At 39.2% G+C, this 22,777-nt stretch overlaps 2 protein-coding genes across 4 annotated transcripts; both read right to left on the bottom strand.

Annotated features, from left to right (window-relative positions):
* Nucleotides 1-71: 71 nt before the first annotated feature.
* Nucleotides 72-13,157, bottom strand: wasf2 (WASP family member 2). The gene is made up of 9 exons (XM_023960083.2): nt 12,821-13,157; nt 10,406-10,569; nt 10,133-10,267; nt 9,896-10,049; nt 8,982-9,099; nt 8,768-8,886; nt 7,840-7,983; nt 5,627-6,081; nt 72-1,204 (listed from the first exon to the last, which is right to left on the bottom strand). Exons 2-9 carry the CDS (start codon nt 10,536-10,538, stop codon nt 1,047-1,049), a joined length of 1,416 nt encoding a protein of 471 aa, XP_023815851.1. The 5' UTR covers nt 10,539-10,569; nt 12,821-13,157; the 3' UTR covers nt 72-1,046.
* A 2,514-nt stretch (nt 13,158-15,671) lies between these two features.
* On the bottom strand, nt 15,672-20,830 carry LOC101154791 (putative methyltransferase-like protein 24). 3 transcript variants are annotated; one of them, XM_078954673.1, is made up of 6 exons: nt 20,711-20,830; nt 20,421-20,630; nt 18,369-18,467; nt 17,529-17,650; nt 17,108-17,375; nt 15,672-16,624 (listed from the first exon to the last, which is right to left on the bottom strand). In XM_078954673.1, exons 2-6 carry the CDS (start codon nt 20,433-20,435, stop codon nt 16,319-16,321), a joined length of 810 nt encoding a protein of 269 aa, XP_078810799.1. In that variant the 5' UTR covers nt 20,436-20,630; nt 20,711-20,830; the 3' UTR covers nt 15,672-16,318. The 3 variants fall into 3 exon arrangements, with proteins under 3 accessions (XP_078810799.1, XP_020562960.1, XP_020562959.1); XM_020707301.3 differs by having other exon boundaries at nt 20,421-20,798; XM_020707300.3 differs by lacking the exon at nt 15,672-16,624 and having other exon boundaries at nt 16,631-17,375; nt 20,421-20,807.
* Between the last annotated feature and the right edge of the window lie 1,947 nt (nt 20,831-22,777).

Below are 22,777 nucleotides of genomic sequence, written 5' to 3'. Positions count from 1 at the left end.
AATTTCCTTTTCACCAGAGCATTATAATGTGCATACATGGAGAAGGAACAAATAAATAAATCGGAGCCATCTTTTAGCTTCATTCTATATTTATTGAAATAAATCATTTAAAAGTTTAAGGCAGAAAACGAACACTTTGGAAAAAACATTTGATTGCTCTGTAGCCAAAAAAGACAAAAAAAAGGCACTTTAGATTTGACATCACTGGAATCCGTGAATATGTTTTTTTTGTCTGAACTTCGTTCTTGTTAGGCTAATCAAATTTGTGCTCAGAGGAGACGTGGAAAGCCTAAGACAAAAAAAAGGCTGCTGTTTACATCAGTGAAGCAGACAACAGTGCATACAACATCCCCCCCCCCAAAAAAATCCAAATATAATTTACAAAGAGTAAAATATATTACACAATAAATCTTATTTTTGAGACATGTCTGCATGTTTAATAAGGCACGGATGTTGTCCAACACAGGTGGGAAGATCCGTTTTTTTGAGCTACAACCATAAGATTTGATCTTTATTGAACACCAATAATGTGTTTGAATACTTAAATGAGAAGGAAAAAAAGGAGAATTTCTTCATCTGGAAGACGGATTTGATAATAAACTTTGGGTATATTTGCTGTCTGAAAATCAATACTTATCTTTCACTGGGGTTAAACCGCAAAGCTGAATGCAAGAGAGAAACTGTACAACTAAGTACATCATCAGGAAAATAAAAACACAGATTCCCGTCATTGACAAAAAGCGAGAGACACCTGCAGACAGGCATTAAGGATATAGGAGGATGAATAAGATATTTATTATAACAGTGATTTTCCTGAGAAAACTGTGGGACACAAGCGAGCATGCTTGGGCTTAGTTCTAACCTTTGGACCTTTACACATAAATAAGGTGGAAAAATTGGCAATAACTGTTTCTAGGAATGTGATTTAAAATACAAGTACATGTTAAACCAACGAAGGAAACATGTAGATGAAGAGCAATTTAAATGGAAATCCACAACGTTGTTTAACGATTGGGAAAGACGTGGTGAGGGGAAAAGACCGGGTCTCACTCGGACCACTCATCATCGTCAAACTCGGAGGAGTCGTCCTCGCTGTCACTGCACTCCACAGCGATACGGCGGGACAAGATGGCGGCCACATCGTTTCCAAAGTGATCCCTCTTCTCCTGCTCCCGCTGAGCTTCCACCTTCCGCAGGTTAAAACCTAAAACAGAGCGTTGTTTGGACAATACAGTAGAACTATAAACAGGAACAAAAGCTTTGGTGCTCATTTTAAATCCAAACACAATGTCCTCAGTGGTACCAGAAAGCCAAAACCCCTAAGACTTCTATTGAGAAATAAACAACTATTACTCATTCTAGTTGTAAGAATAACCATTTTTGTAATTCATTTTCCTTACATGTTCTTGCTAATCTTACATTTTTTCATGTTAATCTTTCTGTAGTAAAAGTAGTAAACTGAACAATCAGATGACTCAAAAGTATGTGTCACATTAAACATTTGATCGGCAAATTCTCCCAAGCCTGTTTTCAGTGAAAGGGGTGTGGCCTTCCAACAAACTCACTCCTGATTGAGTGGTTGCCATAGAAATGCTGACTCAGACCTACCACAGTTTACTGACGTTGTCTGTTTTCAATGAGGAAATGTCCACATCATGAAAAAATGGCGATTGAATTGACTTTATTTGGTTGGAACGGGAAGTAAGGCATTTTCTATGGGGGACGTCTCAGCCCAGTTCTCATACACAGTCAATGTTTGGAGCCAGGATTCCTCATTTTCAATCATTTTCTTCAAATCTTTTTTTTGGATGGCAGTGTCGGATCTATTTATGCATGAATGACTAAACTTCATTGAATCACTCTCAGGAGGCTGTTAAGATCAATTAAGTTCTATTGCTTCACTTTTCTTTCATCTTTCTTGCTCTCATCTTTGCTGTTTTTTGGCTTTATGGACATATTGTATGACCCCCGATTTTACATACTGAAAGAAAAATCAAAGCGTAACATTGTGTCTTTTCAAATAAACATGCAGCACATAAGAGAATCACTTTCAATTTGCAGCTTTAAATACTATTTACTGGCAAGAGAATTTAAAAGTCCTGATCAAATTAAAAGTTAGGAAGATTCCTTTTTTTCTGGTGGTAGAGCTGTTCATTTGTCTTCAGGTTGGCTAATAATTTCACAACACTGATGACAGGCTGACTTTAACAAACAGGTTTACCACACAAGACAAACAGGACAATTACAGTCATCGTATCACCTAAACCATCATGTTGCTACCTCTGGATATTGTTTCTACCATACGATTACATATTACATAAAAGTGCATCAGCTTAGTTTCAAGTTTCTTGTCTGTCGCAATTGAACATTGCGCAAACGAAAACAGAATACCTGTGCTAATATTCCCAGATTGTGATACATGTCGATGAAGACTCATTCATCCACAGGGCTCCAGACTGCGACCATTTGCTCGCATTTTGCGACCAAAATTTGAGACTGTGCGACTGAATTTTACATCCAGTCGCACATGCGCGACCAGTAAATTTGCCTCCCCCACCCTCCGTATTTTTTTATTCATTAAACGTGGAAGCGGTCCGTCAATGATCAATGAAATGAGCAATGAAATCATCAATGAGACGCGAGCCCACACGCACGCAGACAGACACACACACACTCGTGAGACTGGAGCACACGCGAGCGCACACTCGCATGTCATTGAGTGATGCCTGAGGCGGCCAATGCGTGTGAGAAGAATAGGGAAAGTCACTGCAACTGGCTAAAATATGTGGAGGGGCGGGGCCTAGAGATAATCGAGTGCGCGTTAACGTCTGTGGGAAGGAAACGGAGACAAATCATCACAACCTGATATGTGCGTCTGAGCTATGAACAGCTAGCGAACTATTGATTCGTTATTTCGACCTGCGGCTAGTATACCAGTGCCAGAGTGTACAGCAGGGGTCTCAAACTCGCGAAGCAAACCACCACGGCTCTCATGCGCGGCTGTAACGACAGCACACCGCTCCCGCGGGAGATGGTCAGCTGAGGAGCATAAATGTCCCACACCTACATGCGTGACAGCTAACGGGGCTCTGACATTAAACACGTGTGAGCGACAACACGATTTAGTCTTAGACGCACTTAAAACACGTGTGGAAAATGCAACGATAGACGTGTTTGAGATGAACCAGCGCCGGGGGGGGGGGGGGGGGGGGGGGGGGGGGGCATGAAGGCGAAGCTGCAACAGGAAGTTGAAGTTGTCCTTAACATTCAATTTAATAATTATGCCTCTCCCCCTAAGTATGATCTGTGATATTACATCTTTTATAATTATTTCAATGTTTTGTGATGTATGTAGCCGTTTTTTAATCAGTTGGTATTTTAAATTATTTTAATTGATCAGTGAACTACAAAAACCCATCAGGACGCATGTCCCATAATGCATTGTTTTGTAGTCTGTAGGGCAGCTTTCAGTCAGTTCAGTACTAAATTTCCAGCTGTGTTCGCTGAGGTTGGGGTCTTGCTTCCGCCCCTTTCTGTTGATATTTTGGTTTTGATTGACAGGTGATGTTAGAGCAAAAACAAAAATATGTCTCACACCAGGTGATCTGTGCAGCGTTACGTCCATCTGGGTGATCTCAAATTATTGTGCATCTTGGCTGCACCTATTTGGTGTCGCCAACATGAATTTCCATCCCCTAATGTTTACATACATTTAAGTATTGTTCTTAACTGTGAAATGACCGAAAGGTTATTACGGTAATCACTTGTTACTAAAAACTTTTTTTATTCTAAATTTATGGTATTTTGTTTACTATTTTTTTTTTGTCATGACAGCGATGCTGCTGTCAGTTTACCTTCTTGTTGCATCTTCAAAAGTGCAGAATAAAATCTGACACTGAATTTGAAAAAGCAGATTGTAATTTTTGCATCTATAATTAAAGTATTTATTTACTTTATTTATTTTATTTAGTGTATTTATAATACAGTGGAAATTAGAAGATCTGGTTTGCATGTTGATTTACGGTATGCGCCCCTAAATTTTCAGGTTGTGCCCCTAAAATTTTCATTTAGGGGCCACAGTGCTCCTAGTGAAAAAAGTTAGTCTGGAGCCCTGATCCAGGTTGATTCCATCATAGTAGTAGGTTTAGGGGGTTGGATCGGGGGTGAAACGTCTTCCAACTTTAAAAACTAAGTCCAGGGGCCTCATTTATAAACGTTGCGTACGCACAAAAGAAGGCGTACGCCAATCTCTGCGCAATAGTTGATATTTATAAAAAGCAAACTTGACAGGAAAAGGGCGGTCCTTCACGCAAGCTCTGACCCAGGCGTACGCACAAAAACGGGTGAAATGAGAAATGGCGACGCCGTCGGCAGATGGAAGAAACACGTGAAAGTGAAAATGACAATACTGCCTCTCATAAATAACATGAAGACTTCACAAAGCAAGTCTTACAATTAACAGCTACATGAACACCCGTTTGATCGATCAGCAGTGAAACAAACAAAAAAATCAAGCGAAAATTACAACAGAAATTCAAATGAACACATTTGCAAAAAGAAAAGTGAAATATGTTCTGCAATACTGGCATGTTGTGCAATTCATCCTCATAAATAATATAGTTAACAGAACGAAATAATGTACAAAACTGATATTCTCGTTAATCTGTCCGTCTGGCGGAGCAGATATAGGTGCAATTAGATAGATAGATAGATGTACTAATTGTCCACTGGGGAAAGTTGTTTTCATAGTAAAACATTTCTTCATAAGCTACAGAATTATGGTATTCATGCATATGCCTTTAGTTTGTTTTATTTTTATAAAACAATGTATGGCGTATGTCTCAACCATTCAGAAAGCAACAAGAAATTACATTTGCGCTCATCAATTTCCCATTTCCACGTGGATTATTACCGACATCTGTAGCTTGTCAGATGTAATTAAATGGAGGGAAATAAAATGCCCCATCACAATGCGTAATGACGCACAATGGCTGATCTTGAGCTCTTAGAAGATGTGGCAAATGGAAGAATTCGGAGTGAACGCATCTTTAGACAGCAAGAAGACGTGCTGGCAAACGAGGAGGAGTGGCTTATGAGCCGGTTCCGACTTCCTCGAGCCGTCCTGTTGGACCTCTGCGGGCTTTTGGGCCCGGCGTTACAGAGGAGCACTCGGAGGAACCACGCGTGTCACCTGGTGCATCTGGTTCCTCTCTGTGTTTGCCATGGTTTCGCAATCAATGAATATTCATTTGTGGGCGTTTCAAGGACTATTTATGGGCAACTATGGGCGTGTCATAAAGCCGCAAAAGCTGCGCTGCATTTAGAATTGGTTGTGATTTATTAAGGGAAAGATGCGTAGGACGTGCGTGCGCACGGTTTTATAAATCTGAATATTTCTTTGCGTACGCACGTCCTATGTTTCATCCGTACGCCACTTCTGACGCAAATCCCACGCAGAGTATTATAATGAGGCCCCAGATGACAACCCCTAAACCTACTACCCAGATTGTGATGGTTAAAGATGGGAACAGAGATTTTAGGACCTCCTTGTTTACCTGGACAAATGTCTGGACTCCATATCCACATTCACAGTCTAAAATGTCAAATGAACACACATGGGTCTTACCTGTTCGGATGGCCTGCAGCAGGTCACTGCGGCCGTCGCCAGCAGGCGCTGGCTGAGGTTTGGTTGCCCCGGTAGCGGGCTGGGGACGAGGTGCAGCAGGGCCGTCAAGAGGCGGGGGCCCTGGGGGTGGTGGAGGCGGCGGGGGTGGTGGTGGACCGCCACCAGGCGGTGGGGGTGGTGGAGGAGGAGAAACGGCGGACATAGGAGGGGGAGGAGGGGGAGCAGGCATAGAGGGGTAGGAAGCGGGAGCTGCAGGGGGAGGTAGAGGACTGGAAGAAGAGGAGTCAAAGCAAGGTGGAGGGGGTGGGGGTGGTGCCCCCATGCCAGGGGGTGGAGGAGGGGGAGGCGGAGCAGGTGGTGGGGAGATGGGAACTGAAGAGGGCATCGGGGGAGCTGGAGGTGGATGGGTTGGACTCATGCTGGCCCGCTTCTGGGACTGTGCTCCTTCACTGAACCTGCAAGTGTTGGTGGGGAGGTTACAGATACGCAGCAGCAGAAGACCAACCATCAAGGAGACATAACATCATCTCCAGCTAGTTCAGCCCAAGCTGCAGGCAAAGCCTTCACCCTTTGACGCCTAAAATTGTTTCCAGCTATGAAATAAAAAAAATTAAAAAATTCACTTCAAATCCATGAAGTGGTTTGTTGCATATATGCACCAATAGGCGTTGAAGGGGTAAAAAGCAAGAAGTTAAACCTCTCATTTTAGCTTTTCTAACATCAGCAAAGTTTCCTCAGCAGTTCAAGGTAAGACGAGAGAGAAAAGCAGCACTCAGTAAAAAAAAATACAGACCAGGAAGTTGAAAAGAAGAAGTTATGTTTTTTACAAAATTACAGCTTCAAAAAAAAACAGCAGCCCAATTGTTTTAAAAGCATCTATTCCTGCGACCTGAAAACTGTCCTGATTTACTGCAGGATAAAGTCCAGTGCGTTTTAGAAAACAGCCTGTTGTTGTAGAAACAATTGATCTTTGTAGAGGCAGTACCGTAGTTCTTTCTCCAACCAAGTGAAACGTCAAGATTTCCACCTTTACAGGTGACATGACCTTTACCATTGCTCAATAGTTTGATCAAATTTTATTTTCAGAAACCAGCTACTTTCCTAAACACTGCTTTTGGATATGTTTTTCACATTATTTTATCATTCAAAAGCAGAATTATAATCTATAGTTTTTTTTAAAATAAAAAATAAGCAAGTTTGAATAATAAACATTAGTTAACTGCTAACTAACGCATTAAATAATAAACTTAGTAACGCAAATTAATGCATAAAAGTGGCTGTTTATACTATAATAATTAGCTCATTCTTAATTAGACACCAACTAATATTAATAAAGGGACCCTGATTATAAAGTGTTATAAAATGTCTAAGACAACATCTCACTCGTAGGTAATGTTTTTTTTTTAGATTTCAAATTTATAAACCATAATTTACTATTTTATACAGTTTTTGGCACCAAAAGAAAGTCACTAGAATCCTCAGATTCAAAAAATACATTTTCCAGCTTGATAAAATGATTCCATCCTTTAAACACATTCTACTTTAACATTTTAGTTCAACTCAAAGCCAAGCAACCTGTTAAAGACAATGACAGCTATAACAGCTTGTTATACTTTAAGATGGAGCTGATTATTACTGTCAAAATGAAATAAAAAATGTTTATTTTAACTTACAAGTTCATAATATGATTTTATTTCCGACTCACTTGAGCAATTAACTGGTGAGTCAAAGTGAAAGAAGATGAAGCTTCTTCCAAAATGAAAATAGCTTTATGTTGTTGAACAGGCACAACAACAAAGCAGCAACTTCCTTATGTGAGACTGCAAAGAACAAGATAAGCTAAACATTTTTAAAGTGCTTTAAACATAAAAAACTAATGGATTATTTGATTTTTTTTGCCTGAAAAGATTATGTAAAATGTAAAGGATTGAATCTGATTCGTTTTTGTTTTTTTGCCAAGCATTTGAGTGGTTTAGTGCAGAATAAACTGTATGAAAGTCACTCAGCAAACTTGCTAAGCCGACAACAAATGTGTTTAATTAGCATCACTTTTCCAAAGCTGTTACTACTAACCCCCACTGGCTCATCAGATGCGTCAAAATCTGTGAACGTGGACTGCACCTCCGGCAGATGGGTGCTCGCGACATGCTAGCAGAAACATCAAAATGCTAGCAGCATGTGTGGGCTTGCATGCATAGTGCAACAGTACTTACTCTATGTCAGGAGGTGGAGGAGGCAGGAAGTCATCAGGGATGGGGGAGCCGGGTTCATAAGCGGAGTTTGTGCTGAGTTCAAGGGCGTCAGAAGTGAAGCCCTCCCCTGATCCAATACTGCCGTTCAGTCCCTCGGAGGAGTTTCTTTAAGCAAACAAAAGCATGGATGGACTAAACAAATTGTTTTTTTTAAACCAAAACATGAAAATGAGGCTAAAAACTATAAAACAAGGAGAAAAAAGTGAATTTTGCACAACAACACGGCAGAACATTAAATGATCTTTTAAAATGTTTGCATAAATCAACTTGAATAATGTCTAGTTTTGGTATTAAAACAGTGTAACTTAGGTTTTCTTTGTTTAATACGGGCTACACGTTTTCCCTTTCATTGTATGATAACACGACACGATGGCAAATAATGTCAAAGACCAGACTCTGGATGTTTTTAGGTTTACAGCAGTAGACAGCCATCCCTACACTCAACCCCCTCCCCATAGTAACATTCCCAGACAGGACGTACCATCCCTATCACTATGTGCAGATGAGTTGATAAGAATGAGGAGAATGAAGTTTCTAACGTTTGCTTTGGATCTGTGTGTTCACTGTTTTTCTGTGCTGGTCCTTTTCAAAGACCAGACTCTGCTGATTTAGCCCGATCGTGTGCATCTTGACCTAAAAACCTTTTAGTAAGGTCAGTAGGTAAACCATGTTTTTTTTTTTTTTGTAAGACGGTTAGTGAGACTTCATAGTTCCTAGTACTTAGCTCATCTCTGTAGCGTCTTATTGCCGTTTGTTTGCTTCTTTTGTACTAAGCCTTAACATAAACATAAGTATTGATCTGTTTTGGGTTTTTTTCATAGTGTGACTTTAAAAGCACCGTAATCCTAGATTCACGAGCACTGGATCAATCTGATTTCACCATACTTACAGTTCATTCTTTGGAACTACAAACTCCTCCCCCATCTTGAGCCGCTCCCATTCCTCCTTCCTGGTCTTAATTTTTCTAGGATTCAGTGTCCGTTGGTTCAAATTGTCTTTTTTCTCCTTCTACTCAGAACAGAGAAGCAGAAAGACAAAGTGGAAACGGCGTGAGATCTGAATGTGTTGGGGTGTAAACTTGTGGGCGCGTTTGTGTGTCTCACTCTGTGCTTGCGCTTCTCCTTTATGATGTCCTTGGTGTCCTGCAGCATCTGCTCCTTCCACAGGTCAAAGAAGTAGGAGGGGTCAGTGTAAAACTTCAGGGGCTCTTTTCCATCATCTCTGTAGACAATCATTTATAATATAAGTCACACTTCACGCCATCTTGACAGTTCAAGGGGGCTTGACAGATCATCTATCGCATAAACACATTAAACTTCCCATTTAGGAGTAAAAAAGAATCCCTTTTTTTCACAAGTTTACACAAATAAAGTTAAAAAAAAATGTTAACACCTCACCAACACTAAATGATCTTACTGTCTGTTAAACAAATATCTTGAAATTCAGCAAATATTTTTAAACTCACCTGCAGGCATCAGACTCTAGTCAGTTTTACCTATTTTAGATTAAACACACTTCTGATAAAATGCTGCAAAACCTACATTAGGAGAACAAGGTTTGTTGTTTTAAACATTTTCCCACAAACTATCACTGATGGGGATTTGATGAATTTGTGAAGAAACAAAAATGTACATTTCATGCATTTGCTTTTCTTTTTGCACTCTCAACCAAAAGAAAATAGCAAACACACACACACACACACGCATCTCAAAAATATCAGATCCTGCAGAAGTGGCCTTTATATCAAGATTATGATTATTTCCTTGACTATTTCTGGTCTTCTGAATGCTCTTTGGCTTATTTTAAGTCTAAACTTCATGAAAATTTTGCTGCAGGATCAAAAAGAGGCGTAAACTGTGCAGGAATATAAAACAGATTTGTCACACGTGTGTTCTGCCGGTGCATGAGACTCCAGAGTGTTTCCTATTCCTTGTGCGTGCTGAGTGTGTCTGTGGCGGTCGTTGCAGTGAATCTGAATCAAGCTCTGATGCAACTGTGGCTGGCTGTTGCCTCCTACCGGTACTGGCTGAGCTGGTTGAGTGGGGGAGGAGGATTGCAGGTCAAGTAGGTGTCCTGTATGGGCACCGGCAGAGACGGCCTGATGAACAACTGCTGGTCCTGACTTCGATCACTGCGAAAAGCCTTACGAGTAGTGATGGCCTGTAGAGAGACTGAGAGAAAAAGACAATTATTTTATTGAAAAAAAGAAACTGAAGTGTCGATGACTGATGTGACGTGAAAAAAAAGTACATACCTTCCTCCTCTTTAGGGTCTAGTTGGGTGACTTTAACCTGCAGACATTCCACTCTTTTGACAAGTGTGTCCACTCTAAGAGCGAAAGATCCGGCCTCAACAAACAGCTCCCCAAAGACATCCTCTGCAAATTTACCTTAAAAAACAAAGAATGTAGCTTAAGACAAAAATCATCCTTTTAAAAAGGCTTTAACCATTCATTTACTGTAGCAAATGTATAGAATGGGCCTCAAGATGTTACTCAATTTTTGCTCAGCTCCACATTCATACTCACTGAGGCTGCCGAGCTGTCGGATGATGTTAGCCAGGCTGATATTGGTGACGCATTCCAGCTCACTGCGGATGGTGGATGGGATGGTCTGGCGACACACATGCCGTGGCTCTATGTTTCTAGTCACCAAAGGCATGGTGGGGGTCGGCAGGTAGGACGGCCAAACCCTGTATGTGTACAAAACACGATTCAGTAATGAACTACATTCAAAAAGGGAAGAAAAAAACCAAAGTGTTTAGAGAGGACCCTCCAACCAGGTTGGTTTGCACGTCTGTTTGTGCATCCTGTTAAATGGTTAGCTATGAAAAATTCACATTCTATAACAGCCAGTGCTGAACTAAAGTACCTCTCTAACAATAAAGACTCTTAACTCATCAATCAGGAAAAGCCAATAAAGATTCATGTCTAACATTTATGAACAGCTGCAGCACAATGCAAAGACAATGTTCACTGGAAAATCCTATGTGGGCATTTTGGGGTTTGAGAAAAAATATATTCTAAGTTGGTGCAACCCTTTTAATCGAGAGGAATTTCTTTGTTTTATTGACAATGTTAGTAATAGTGTTAAAAAATTGGATACAAGATCTATGACCTGAAATACTGATGTAAACGCACAGTTATTTTCAGACTGAAATACTCTCCTTTTTAAGACCCACTTAATGAAAATTGTGTTTTTGCTGTTTTTAATGTGTTCATTTTTCTGATGATTGAGAACGTATATTAAGTAAATTAAGCATAAAGTTGTGTTTCTCAGTTTTCCTTTATCCAAATGATTATGAATCAGGAGCAGACAACAACAAAAAAATGCTGTTTGAAAAAGATCGTCTTTGTGACAGACAATAAAATCGACATTTTTTACAATTGATCAAAGTGGGTTTTTAAAGGCCAAATCTGATCCTACTTTTAGGCCTAAAGAAGAGAAGATTTTAATTCAAAACATTTGAAACAATCCTGTTTTTTTCTTCATTAATGGACTCAAAGCCAAAAATTCTGGCTTTGATTAGGCGTAAGAAGAGATGCAACGAAATTATTATTATTTTTTTTACCAACCTGGGAGAAATGAGTACGCAGACCAGTAGAAGGGTAGGTTTATAAAAAAAAAAAACCTAAAACAAAACAACAACAATCGGATCCCCTCTATTTTTCATTGTAGGAATTCATCACGTTGGTAGGTGAAAGTTTCCCTTTTTTAAGTTGAAGTCACTATGCAAGTACACACTGTTTTTAAAACCAAAGGGAGGCCAAATGGGAGGCAGTGGCTCTGGTGGTGGAGCAGGTCGGCGGTTCGATCCCCGCTCCCTCCAGTCAACTATAATTGTGTCCTTGGGCAAGACACTTCCCCTTCCCTGCCTCCAGTGGGGCTCCACTGGTGTAGAAAAGCGTATGAATGACGAGTGAATGAATAATGGACACATTGTAAGAGCTTTTAGTGCAGATAAATCCAATCCATTAGTATTATTATTATTATTATTATTATTATAAAAATATATATTTTTGAATACAATTTTGAACAAAGAATTCCATCAAAGCATGTGAATTTAAACCATCTCTGTGTTTTGCAGTGATAACTGGCCCTTAAGGACCTTTATAGACAGATGAATAACCAAACTCTGAACTAAACTCTGCAAAGGTCACATGCTTAGGCCAACATGTATAAAAATAAAGAGACAAAAAAAAAGCAGAAGCAAAACCCTGCCAGACAGATTTCTAACTACTGCCTTATGGGAACTCAATAGGTTCCACATGAAGAACTACGAAGCCTTTTTTATACTGTCTACTGAGGCAGCAGAAATCAAATTCTTCATTATATGGTGAATGTTGTTAACGTCCGCGCGCGCGCACATCATGCCTATGACTTATTTAGTTTAGTTTAGCGCGCGGAAAAAGTAAAGATAATGTCAACAGAGATATCTGCAGTGAGTGACAGCAGACCTTCAGAGAACTACTACACCCTGTCGAGCTCCATTCACACTGACAACAACGTGGGCGCTTTCATTTAAAAAAAAAGAAAAGAAAAGTCATGTATCACGGTCTAAATGCTACATGGCTAACTGCGTATTTATTATTTCCAAGGTTTCTACGGAAAATGCTCCGAATTGTTCGTTCCTACCTAAGCCAAGATGTTTAGTTAGCTATCTGAAACCCATGATGTTGTACCTTACAACCCCCCTCCCCCAGTAGAATAATGTAAGTATAACCATAATGTCGAGTTTTGAGCTTTCTCGGATAAACCATAAGAAATAAGGTATTTTTATTCCCACAACATTAGCTAAAACATGCTAAGTGCAACTCGGCCTCCTCGTCAGAGCAGGAAGTAACTTGTAGGCGACTCTTATCTCGAGGAAACAGTCAAACTAACAAATATCTACCCCCGTCACTTTACAAAGAAAACTATTCTTAAGAAAATATTTCACTTACCCGCAGAAATGGCACTTTCACGTTTTATATCCACTCTAAAAATTGTGCTGTCTCCTGATTTTCTTCAGAAGAGTTGAGCGGTACAGTAAACTGTCGAACGATACCAGGAGAGTAAGTCCCGGAATTCTAAACTTCCGATTGGCTGCTGGCAGACTTCCTCAAAGTTGATTGGCTCGTGCGACTGTCGTCTGATTTCACCAAGAACAGGATGTGGACGTTTCAACGTAAAACACGCAACTCCACCCTAACTAGTGACAAACATCTGTCCGCAATTTTCGTAAATTAGGGCGGAGGAGGGATTTTTTTCCAGCTTCTGCTTCAGCAAGTTGGAACGCGTCCGAGGAATGACTGGCATCTGTGGAGAGAAACACATGGAAGATTCTCTTTGGTTATATAGTTCAAAATATTTGATAAAAAGTTTTGACTTTATGGGTTTAAGGATTTTATTTGCACAGGCAGGTTCAATACTGTAAAAATTTATGTATACATTAATTTTTGTATCTATAACAAACGTACACATACTGTATGGAAAGACACTGGATATAAAAAATGTCTATTAAATGATTGGCGTCTATTAATTATGTTTGGGGAAGTTAGAACATAAAAACAAAATTAAAATATGATTAAAATGAAAATATAATATAAACAAATGTAGAAATAACAAATGGGAAACACATTCTCAAATCTTTTGTGAGATATCTTGTGGACAATGGTGCATTTAGATAAATTTGATAAATACTCTTATTTTGAAGACTTATATACAGAAATATTTGCTACAAACAGATTTACTCTCTTTGTTTCCTCTTTCCTTCTTTGATTGTTTTTGAATTTTCTGTCTTGTTACTGAGCCTTACATTTGTAAAAGCACTTCTGCTTTGCACATCTATAACATATGTTTTTGTTCCCATTTTTTAAATATATTCAATAGAAAAATGTCTGGGTTATGTTAACTATTCATATCATAACAGCTGATTGTTTTTGGAGGTGTGCAAGCTTAAACTGTGAGGATACAATCATGTATTCAGCAAAAAAAGGCAAAAAAATAATCAATAATTGCATCAAAGCTTATTCCTTGATGAAATTAGTGATAAGCAATGTCGAATTATGCAACTGGTTAACAATATGTTGTCTTTAAGTTACATTTTGTTTTTAAAAGAAAACATCAGTTGATATTAGTCTATTTTTTTCAGTAATTATTATGAGGAGACCAAATTGGTTGAGAAAGGTCTAGTATAGCGCTGCCAAAATTGTACTCAAGTAAAGCGGCTTTGTTTTTTTTAAAAAAAAGATGACTCTTGATTTAAAACAAATAAGGGAATTTGAGGTTGTTACCAGCCTTTTGTGGGGAAACAAACAATTTGACAACATTTTTATGATGTTTTTACTTTACTACATAAAGAAAGGACTGGAATCCTATGAGATCAAAAGTTTATTCCCAGCATGCAAAGCCACAAACACAGTTAAGAAACTATGGTTTCCCTTTAACCCTTGTGCTATCTAGATGACCCCACCCTTACATTGACGTGTTCTCCCTACCATGACAAAGGTGGATAAAGGTGGAAAGATTTCATGTAATCCATGGACACCAGTGAAGATCACAAATCATTCAAGAAAAAAGGTTAAGAGCACTGTCTAGTGGGTCTAGATGACCCAACTCCCAATGTTAAAGTGCCTAGGATAGCACAAGGGTTACATTCCACACACCATAGGGAACCTGAGTTTATATAGGAGCTTCACACATCACCTTGCACCTCCCAGTGCCCAAGTGAAGCAAGATAACCATTTCCCTAATCTGACATATAGCATGTACTATAATTGACTCCATCAGAGTAACAAGTAAATCAATAACAGCTGATTATTAGTCTGAATATATCTTATGTGATGTATTGAACTTTAGCAAAACAGAATAAAAAAGACATTTCTGGAAAAAAAGTTTTGTTTTATCTTAATAGAATTTCTGGACATTTCCAAACAGAAAATGTAAATTTGAATGTTTAAAGTTGTTTTTGCTGATTGAACACCTTTGTCATATATTTCTTTACACATTTTAAGTCTTAATGTACAATTTGTGACCAACACCTTAAATCATTTATAGTTTTTTAAGAAGTATATTATCAATTGTTAACTTTGTAAGTCGTTATTTCAATTTTTTTTCTTTTCAAAAAATTAAGTAAATTTAAAAAAACTGGTATATTTAGGAAAAAGCCATTACAAATGAATCAGAATAAATTGAAAGAGAAACTAAATAAATAACAGCATTTCTATAGCAACTACAGAAGCTAATAGTCAAATCTTTGGTGATCTTGAGTTTCTCGCATGTTTAAGAAGTGAACCGATTTTTCACTCCTATGGAATATTTTTTATGTATTTGAAATATTTATTAGCCCATAATAAAAAAAAATGTGATCTTAAAGATTTAGGATTTGACACATAATCAAAAACACATTTTATATGACTCAATCGATAACAAATTTGTTTGTTTACCGACAGTACGGGGGTCAAACTTGAAATGACGGGGTGAGGATTTCAACCTGTCAGAAATGGACTGGAAAGTTAAAAAAAAACATCATAACTAAAGTAAATATGTGAAATCTCTCCAGTAAGTGCTCAGAGTTCCATTTTCTGTCAAAATCAAGAGCAGAAGCTCCACAATAAGGTGAGCCACGTGGCAACAGTGAAGGCGGAGAGGCATTGTGAGCAGAAATACCTCAGAGTTTAATGCTGATCATGGGTTTCAAACATAATTTGCAGCAAGTAAACAATAAATTTGACCCTCATGCATCCACACAACTGACAAACATAAAAAAACACACATGATCTATATTTTCAGAGGACAAACAAGGACAGGCTGTCTGTTGGCATCTGGTTTTTATTGTGGTATGACTGCATATCTCATGCATGTTTTTTGGGGCTTTCTTCCCAGTTATGAAGCATAAAACTGAGCAAAAATGCCCCAGTTAAATTTGAACATTTCTCCTACAAGCAGTAGGAGTCAATAACAACCAGGTTTTCCACTGTTTTAGATTTACTACACATGAAAAATGGACAAAGATGCACACAAATAAATTAAATTCTATGAATAATCTGCGTTACATGAACAGGTTGATCAAAATTAAAACAAAAGAGCTTCCACTGTGTATAATTCAAATAAAAATCTGTATTTGCCAAAAGAAAGAAGAAAGAATTGTCAAGAACTTCCTGGTACTTTTGGCATTGCAAGTCAGACAAAAAAGTAATTTTTACTTTGGCAATATAGTATTTTCCTTTTACTTAATTTAGCAGAATGTCCTTCTACAATTAAACATGATGACATTGTCCAATTCTCCACACTGGATTGCTTAAAGTAATGCAAATCACTTTATGTCCACTAGAGGGAGGTATAATGTGAGATTATGTGGATTACAGAAAAAAAGCAAGCAACTTCATCTGCAACCTTTCTATTCTGCCTTGACATAACCTGCAAGTTTGCACAACTTCATATCAGTGCATGAATGAGTCTCAGTGATGCGTGTTGACCCAGCTGAGTGTATAGGAGCTGTAAGCATTTGCTACTGCCTGTTTCAAGACAGCATGGCTCTCCCCCGCAGAGCTGTGAACCAACTTGAGTCCAGAAGCTTGAAGACCCCAAAGAACACTGTACCAATAGCGAAGGACCTCCTCATCTGATCCTCCCACTTCAAACCCTGCCCAGTGCAAATGTATGGTGGCAACCAGATGACGGACATGCTGAAGGGTTCCTGCCTCGATCCAGTTCTGGAAAACTCGCCACTCAGCACTTAAGAGGTCAGCATACAAAAAATGGACCTAAAGAGAATAAAATTAATTTTTAAAAGTTCTATTGAATTGTGCCATGAAGATCTAAACGACTTCTGCCACACAACACAACTACAAATGAACGCTGTAACACAAGCAAAATACGAACTTTTTTTTTGCTATAAAAAAATGACATTTTCATATATATACTAATGCATAAATAAAGAGTACAATAAACAAACATGCCAGCATTACAACGTCCTCAGAACTTTCTTTCTTGAACTGCAGGTGTCTTACTCCCTCTTGTGGCTGCAGGACGAAGTTGGAACCCATGCGTGATTCCCTGAAGCTGTTGCTATAGCAGCCAGAGATGGCGCAGAGCCCTGTTGCTATGGCAACATCAAAGTAAAAGAGCTTTCTGAGTATGCTGGGGTAAAAGACTCCATGGTATGTTTGTTTGGCAGTGTTTTCTCTAAATTTTTCCTCTTCTCCTGTGTGCGAGTGCGCTTGCTTGAGTGCTGGCGCGCCCCTTACTGTGTGATGTCCCAAAGCTGCCATGATGTTTGCCAGCGTTCGGGAGGCGCGGCCCAGGTCACCTCGCGCCTTGCGCCCGCGTCTCTTTTGAGCTCGCCATTCCAGCCACATTTTGTGCTTGCTGACTCTGCCTCTGTCACCACAGTTACTAGCCAAGCTGTTACCATGGCAACCACCAGATGCATTGGAGTTGCTGGGATCAAAACAGTGGATTTCACATCCAAGCCTTGAGACGGTCTCCAGAAAGTCTTTATCTCCTCCATCCATACTAAAGACACAATAAAAAAAAATAAAAAAAACAAGGAAGGAAAGGAAAAAGGAAAAAGGTTTTTACATTTTTAGATATGAAGTTTGTGTCAGAGATTTGAATGCACCAGACTTGCAGTAAATTTGCTGCATAGAACGGCAAAAAAGGGACCACCTGAACGAATATGCAACACAGAGTCTATCTGCAGCTGGAAGGAGCCACTCCTCAGCACACAGCATCCAGCGAGATGAAGATGCAAGAGTCCGCTCTGGAGATAAAACCTTGGAGCAATTCAGCTGTGGATGAATGAGGGAGGCAAGTCCCACAAAACACAGTGGTCAAAGCATTCTACTGCAGAATCAACATTTATATGAAATAAGCTGCAGGAGAAAGAGTTCTTTGTCTGCCTATTGATGCAGATAAGCATCAAACCATGTTGGCGACTACGTGAAAGCAAAAAGTGATTTTATTTTTCATAGGAGGAAATAAATTCAATGACAAAGGATTAAAGAATAGTCATGCAAACCTTTCAGTAAAAATAGTTCAGGTATCTACGTAATTTTGAACGAACTTGGAAAAGTTTTTATAAGAACGGCTTTCATGTCTCATTAATTCTATAAAAACTGACTGTTTTTAGACATTTTGCCGCTAAAAGATTAAAACATTTACAGAAGAGTTTAATTATCTAACTTAGAAACACAACTTTTATAACGTTTTTCAATTTTCTCAGTCTGGTTTTGTTCTTTCCCCCAATTATTTATTCCTGTTAACACTTAGGAATTTTTGGCATTAAAAGTCCAGCTAGTGGTGAAGTTTGAAGCTTAAAGGGAAAAATATACTAAATAAATCTGAGCAAATACAGTCATTTAAAAGCAACACACTAGCTTTTTCTTGTTTATTTTTTTTAAATTAAACGATTCTGTAGTTCAGGGAAAAGGAACAAATAGGATTTGGATGAAACCTTGTGACTTCTCAGATTTTTTTGTCTTTTATTTAATGTTCTGTGATGCTCACCTGTGGAGTGTTGATGTATGTGACGATCCGATTAACCTCTGCTGTAAAGGATGGTGTGGCTGCTGCCCACAGCTGCACTTCCAACTCCCCGGGTCCGATCTGAGAAAATGTTTGGAACAGAGGTCCAAATATGATCCCTTGAAGAAGTGGAAGGATGTTTAATGATGCATAGGAATAACGTAAAGGAGGGGGGGGGGGGGTACAGGGGCTGAGAAAGTAAGTCAGTGACACTGACTCGTCCGATGCTTCTTAAAATGCAAACACACACTCACATAAACCTAACCAACACTGTGTACTACTAACAATAAATGAACCCTTTTGGTCACCATGGTAACCTACGAGGAGTTGAGATGAGGGGGGGATGTTGCACTAGAATGAGTCAGAGTTTGAGACTCCCAGAGACAAAGACAAAGAGTGAAAAGAAAAAGAGAAAATGAACGGAAGATCAGTGATGGAAAGTTCAGCGCTTGACCAAAAAAATGCAGCTCTGCGCTCAAAAGCATGAGAAAGGCCGAAGAGCTGTGACTCTGACCTCAAGGCAGGGACTTTTGTGCCATTATTCCACGCGCAACACTCGCTGGTTTGAACGTAAAACTTAAAGCATTATGTGTGCTCAAAAATGTATTCTGCACTTGAAACAGATAAATGCATGTGAAACTCAAAAAATATGTGCAAACAAAACAATTTTCACTCGCGAGAAACCCTCCACTGTAGGGCACCACGCTACAACTGTGCCACAAAAGCCAGCCAATCGCAGAGATTCATCTTCTTGTCCATATCTGTGATTGGCTGGGTTTGGTGGCACATTTGTAACACGTTGTCCTGCTCTATCTTGAGCGCAAAAGAGAGAGAATTTCTCTCAAGTATTTGTTTTGTTTACACATATTTTTGAGTTTTGACTGCATTTTTCAGTTTCAGGTGCAAAGTAATATTTTGAGCACACAAAATATTTAAAGTTTGATGCTGAGAACAGTGAGTGTTGCGCATAGAATAATGGCATAAAAATTACTCCTTAAAGACGCTGAGACAAAACAACTGTGGCGTCTTTGTGATGTGGGGTCAGCGGGGTCTTTAACCCTTCTTCTCAAAGCTTTCTATCCACAAAAATTAAACCTCTTAGTCACTTTGTGAGTTTAACCAGTTAATGAAAAATGAACTCTGCGTTCTTTCTTTTTAAAAGGGAGAATTCTGAAACAATGGGCCCTGAAGGCATAGGCCTATAGCAGGCCTCTCACTCAAGAGTTCACTGCAGATCATGTGGATTTGCTCTTTTTGAGTATTTCCAGTATTGTTTTTACCGGTAGTTCTTTTCCAAGCTGCATTTTTTCAATTAAGTCTTACAAGGACTCTTTATAGTTTTTGTTTTGAGTTTCTTGTAAGTTTTCCTATTTTTTAAATCAGGTTTTTACTTTGTCTCATTTTCTTTTATTATACTTTTATTTGACTAACATCTTCAGTTGAGGGTCTGAAGCTTTCAGAATACAGACGGTTTTAGTAATTATGGCCAAATGGATCAAATCTGAACGTTTTTATTTGACTTTAGTTTTCTAATGTTGTTGAAACAATTAAAACAATATTTTCCGTTTACTTTACTCCATATTTAACAAAATTGCTTAGCTTTCCTCTTATGAGAAAGCTGAAGCTTTTAACATAGTGTAACTTGGTCTGACTTTGTGATAAAGTGACATTTAACCCACGGTGAGGCCACGTTTCAGCACTGTGGAGCCTGTGGAGGTTTTTAAGAAAAAACTAAAACTCATATTTCTGGTCTAACCTTAAGGTAGTTTTCACATTTCCGCGTGTTTTAATTTGATTTTATGAACTGTTTGTTTTTGTTGAATGCGTGTGTGTTGGGTTTCTATGTGATTGTTATTTTACTATTATTTTTTATTATTTATGTATAAAACGCACTTTGAAGTTTTTCTTAGCAAGACAAGTGCTCCATCAATAAAGTTAAATTTTGGATTTGAATTTTTTCAGAGTCCACTGGTGATATTAATTAGCGTCCAATTAATGACGTCAGAATGTAGGTCAAACGTCATTCTCCCTTACCTGGCGCTCGTGCATCTCGTTCTCGTCTACATAAACTCGTCCCGCATCCCTTAGATCCTCTCGGACTTCCTCTCGAACCGCAGTTCCCCGCCGCCGTTCGCTCCTCTCCGGTTCGATGCTGAGAACGGAAAAGGCGACCGCTCCGTCTTGGTCCTGCGGGCGGCTCCGCGCGCGCGCCGCTCTGGGAAGCCTGGACCCGATGATAAGGAGCTGGAGAGCGAGGAGGAACGGCGGGATTGAGAGCAACAGGATTCTGGGGCGGAGGGGGGATCCGCCGAGGCCCCACATACCTCATCTGTGGAGGACCATCTCCGGCGCCGTGACCTGCTCTGCAGTTTCCCGAGGGCAGAGAGGAGAGTCCCAGCTGAGTCCTCCTCCAGACCTCCTCCTTAACCCCCCGCCTCCCTCGAGGGGAAAGTTATAATAGCAGGCGCATTCCAGCACGGACTTCTAAAGTAATGTCTGCTGTTCTGTTTGTTCAGCAACAATTGTAAACAGTCAAAAATCTTCCTATCCCCAATCTTAATTCCACATTAACCATATTTTTAAAGATTAGACAAAAATAACGCAAATAAATGAACAACACGTAGTTCTTAAAATAGGTTGTTTATTGTAAAAAAAAAAAACAGCATGCAATAGTGATAGTCCTCAAACATGAATCAGGACCTTCTTTCCTTCAGCAGCAACTGGAGTCAAGTGTTTGTCCATTTTGAGTAAATTTTCCCACACTTTTTTTTAAAATTGGAATCTTTTTAGAACCAACTTATTAAGGCTATAACCAGACCATCACACTACCACCACCTCTATTTTTAACAAACTTTTTGGGTCAGCTGTGGTTTTGTCATCAATTTCTGTAGCACCTTCTCCTCAAAGCAGCTTTTTTGTTGTAAAAACCGTCTTGGTCAGCAAAGTATTTTGATAGAGCAAATCATAGTTTAGCCATTCAAGCCATAATTTTCAGAATTTAACCTCTAAGGTGTCCTCAAATCTACCGAAAGGTTAATGCGATCCTTACACTTTTGAGTGCTACAAAGTATATTGGCCGACAGCCTGACTCAAGGTCCCACCCCACCAGATCAAGGGCTGTGTTTATTTCTAAAAGCTAATAAACTGTAATTTTTCCTGTTTAATTAAATTATTTTTCTTCTTAATTAATTTTTGGACCCCTTGACATAATTCACAACAATCCTGTCTCTATTAGAAAACAACTACGCCCCAAAGAATCAGATTTTTATAGTTCGAAGAACAAAAAATCTTGTTTCTAAGAAATAATTAATTGTAAAAAATATTTCACAATTTTTAGTAGAAGAGTTATATACTTCAGGAATTGCTGTTTTATCAACACGGACTGCTTGAACACTGCTTTTTTTTTTTTAATTCAAACAAATTAGGAAAGTAATTTGCAATTTGTAGCCTTTAAATGTTCATTGATCCATGCTTTGAAGAAAACTGGGGTCTTTGCAAAAGAAGGTAAGACTGCTGAAGCACACTAAATGTATAATTTATTAAGATCTAGTAAATGTTAGATTTGATTTTACTTTGCTTTTAGCATTCCTCAAGTAAATATATTTTTCAACCATACTCATTTGGGACCGTAAATGCAGCAAAATTCTCTTCTCATCTAACTTAAATTACTTTTGTATGTATACTAAACGGTAATATTTCCAATAAAAAGGGGAAAAAATGCCTAGAACAGGTTAGCTCCTCCCTGCTCTGTGTGTCATGTCACCTTGTTGACAGAACATGCCCCCGTCTGCCATACAGTGGAATGTCACAGCAAACACATTTCCTCTGGCCATGTCTGAGTCTATTTAGTCAGCCTGTTGACAAACTGTACACAATCTGCAGTCAGCAAACGTCCCCCCATCTGCTTTGGTTCCCGTTCTCTTTGTCTGGCTGGCACATCCACGCATGCACACAATGCGCAGATGTACAATGTTTGCTGTAAGTTTTGCTTTGAGCACTCCTTTCCTTTCAGACCAGAGACACCGGCGTCTTTTGCTTTTTGATTCAGTGTTATTCCATTTTATTGGGATGAGGGGGGGGGGGGGGGTCAGCTTTGTGCATCTTTTTTGTCTCTGCGCCTTTGAAAAAAAACCTTCTCCGACACCCTTTTTTAATTTTCTCAGTCTGGTTTTGTTCTTCCCCCTCCAACATCTTGCACAGAGTTTCTACTCCTCATCCATTCCTCTCCTCCCCTCCCCTTTCCCTCCCTGTCAAACATTGTCCTTAACTGAACTCGCTTGCTCAGTCCCAGACAGCCCAAAACTCATGGAGGCTGCAAATCACGCACTCGCAGGCACGCACTCCACCGCTCTGGATCTCATAAGAAAGCTCAAAGAAGACAGTATTACCAA

Source organism: Oryzias latipes, chromosome 11 (assembly GCF_053564925.1).
Source record: "Oryzias latipes strain Hd-rR chromosome 11, Olatipes_Hd-rR_3.1".
In the NCBI taxonomy this organism is placed as follows: domain Eukaryota; kingdom Metazoa; phylum Chordata; class Actinopteri; order Beloniformes; family Adrianichthyidae; genus Oryzias; species Oryzias latipes.
Note: the sequence above shows the minus strand (reverse complement) of the source record. Positions and strands in the feature narration are given on the sequence as shown.

What these genes read in the sequence shown, in the direction of transcription:
- wasf2 (XM_023960083.2), bottom strand. Translation starts at nt 10,538, where the DNA reads ATGCCTTTGGTGACTAGAAACATAGAGCCACGGCATGTGTGTCGCCAG. An exon ending in AGACCCTAAAGAGGAGGAAG is followed by an intron (nt 10,050 to 10,132) that starts GTATGTACTTTT and finishes TTTTTCTCTCAG; the next exon opens with TCTCTCTACAGGCCATCACT. An exon ending in AACCAGCTCAGCCAGTACCG is followed by an intron (nt 9,100 to 9,895) that starts GTAGGAGGCAAC and finishes GATTGTCTACAG; the next exon opens with AGATGATGGAAAAGAGCCCC.
- LOC101154791 (XM_020707300.3), bottom strand. Translation starts at nt 20,708, where the DNA reads ATGTGGGGCCTCGGCGGATCCCCCCTCCGCCCCAGAATCCTGTTGCTC. An exon ending in ACGAGATGCACGAGCGCCAG is followed by an intron (nt 18,468 to 20,420) that starts GTAAGGGAGAAT and finishes ACATTTTCTCAG; the next exon opens with ATCGGACCCGGGGAGTTGGA. An exon ending in CATACATCAACACTCCACAG is followed by an intron (nt 17,651 to 18,368) that starts GTGAGCATCACA and finishes ATTCATCCACAG; the next exon opens with CTGAATTGCTCCAAGGTTTT.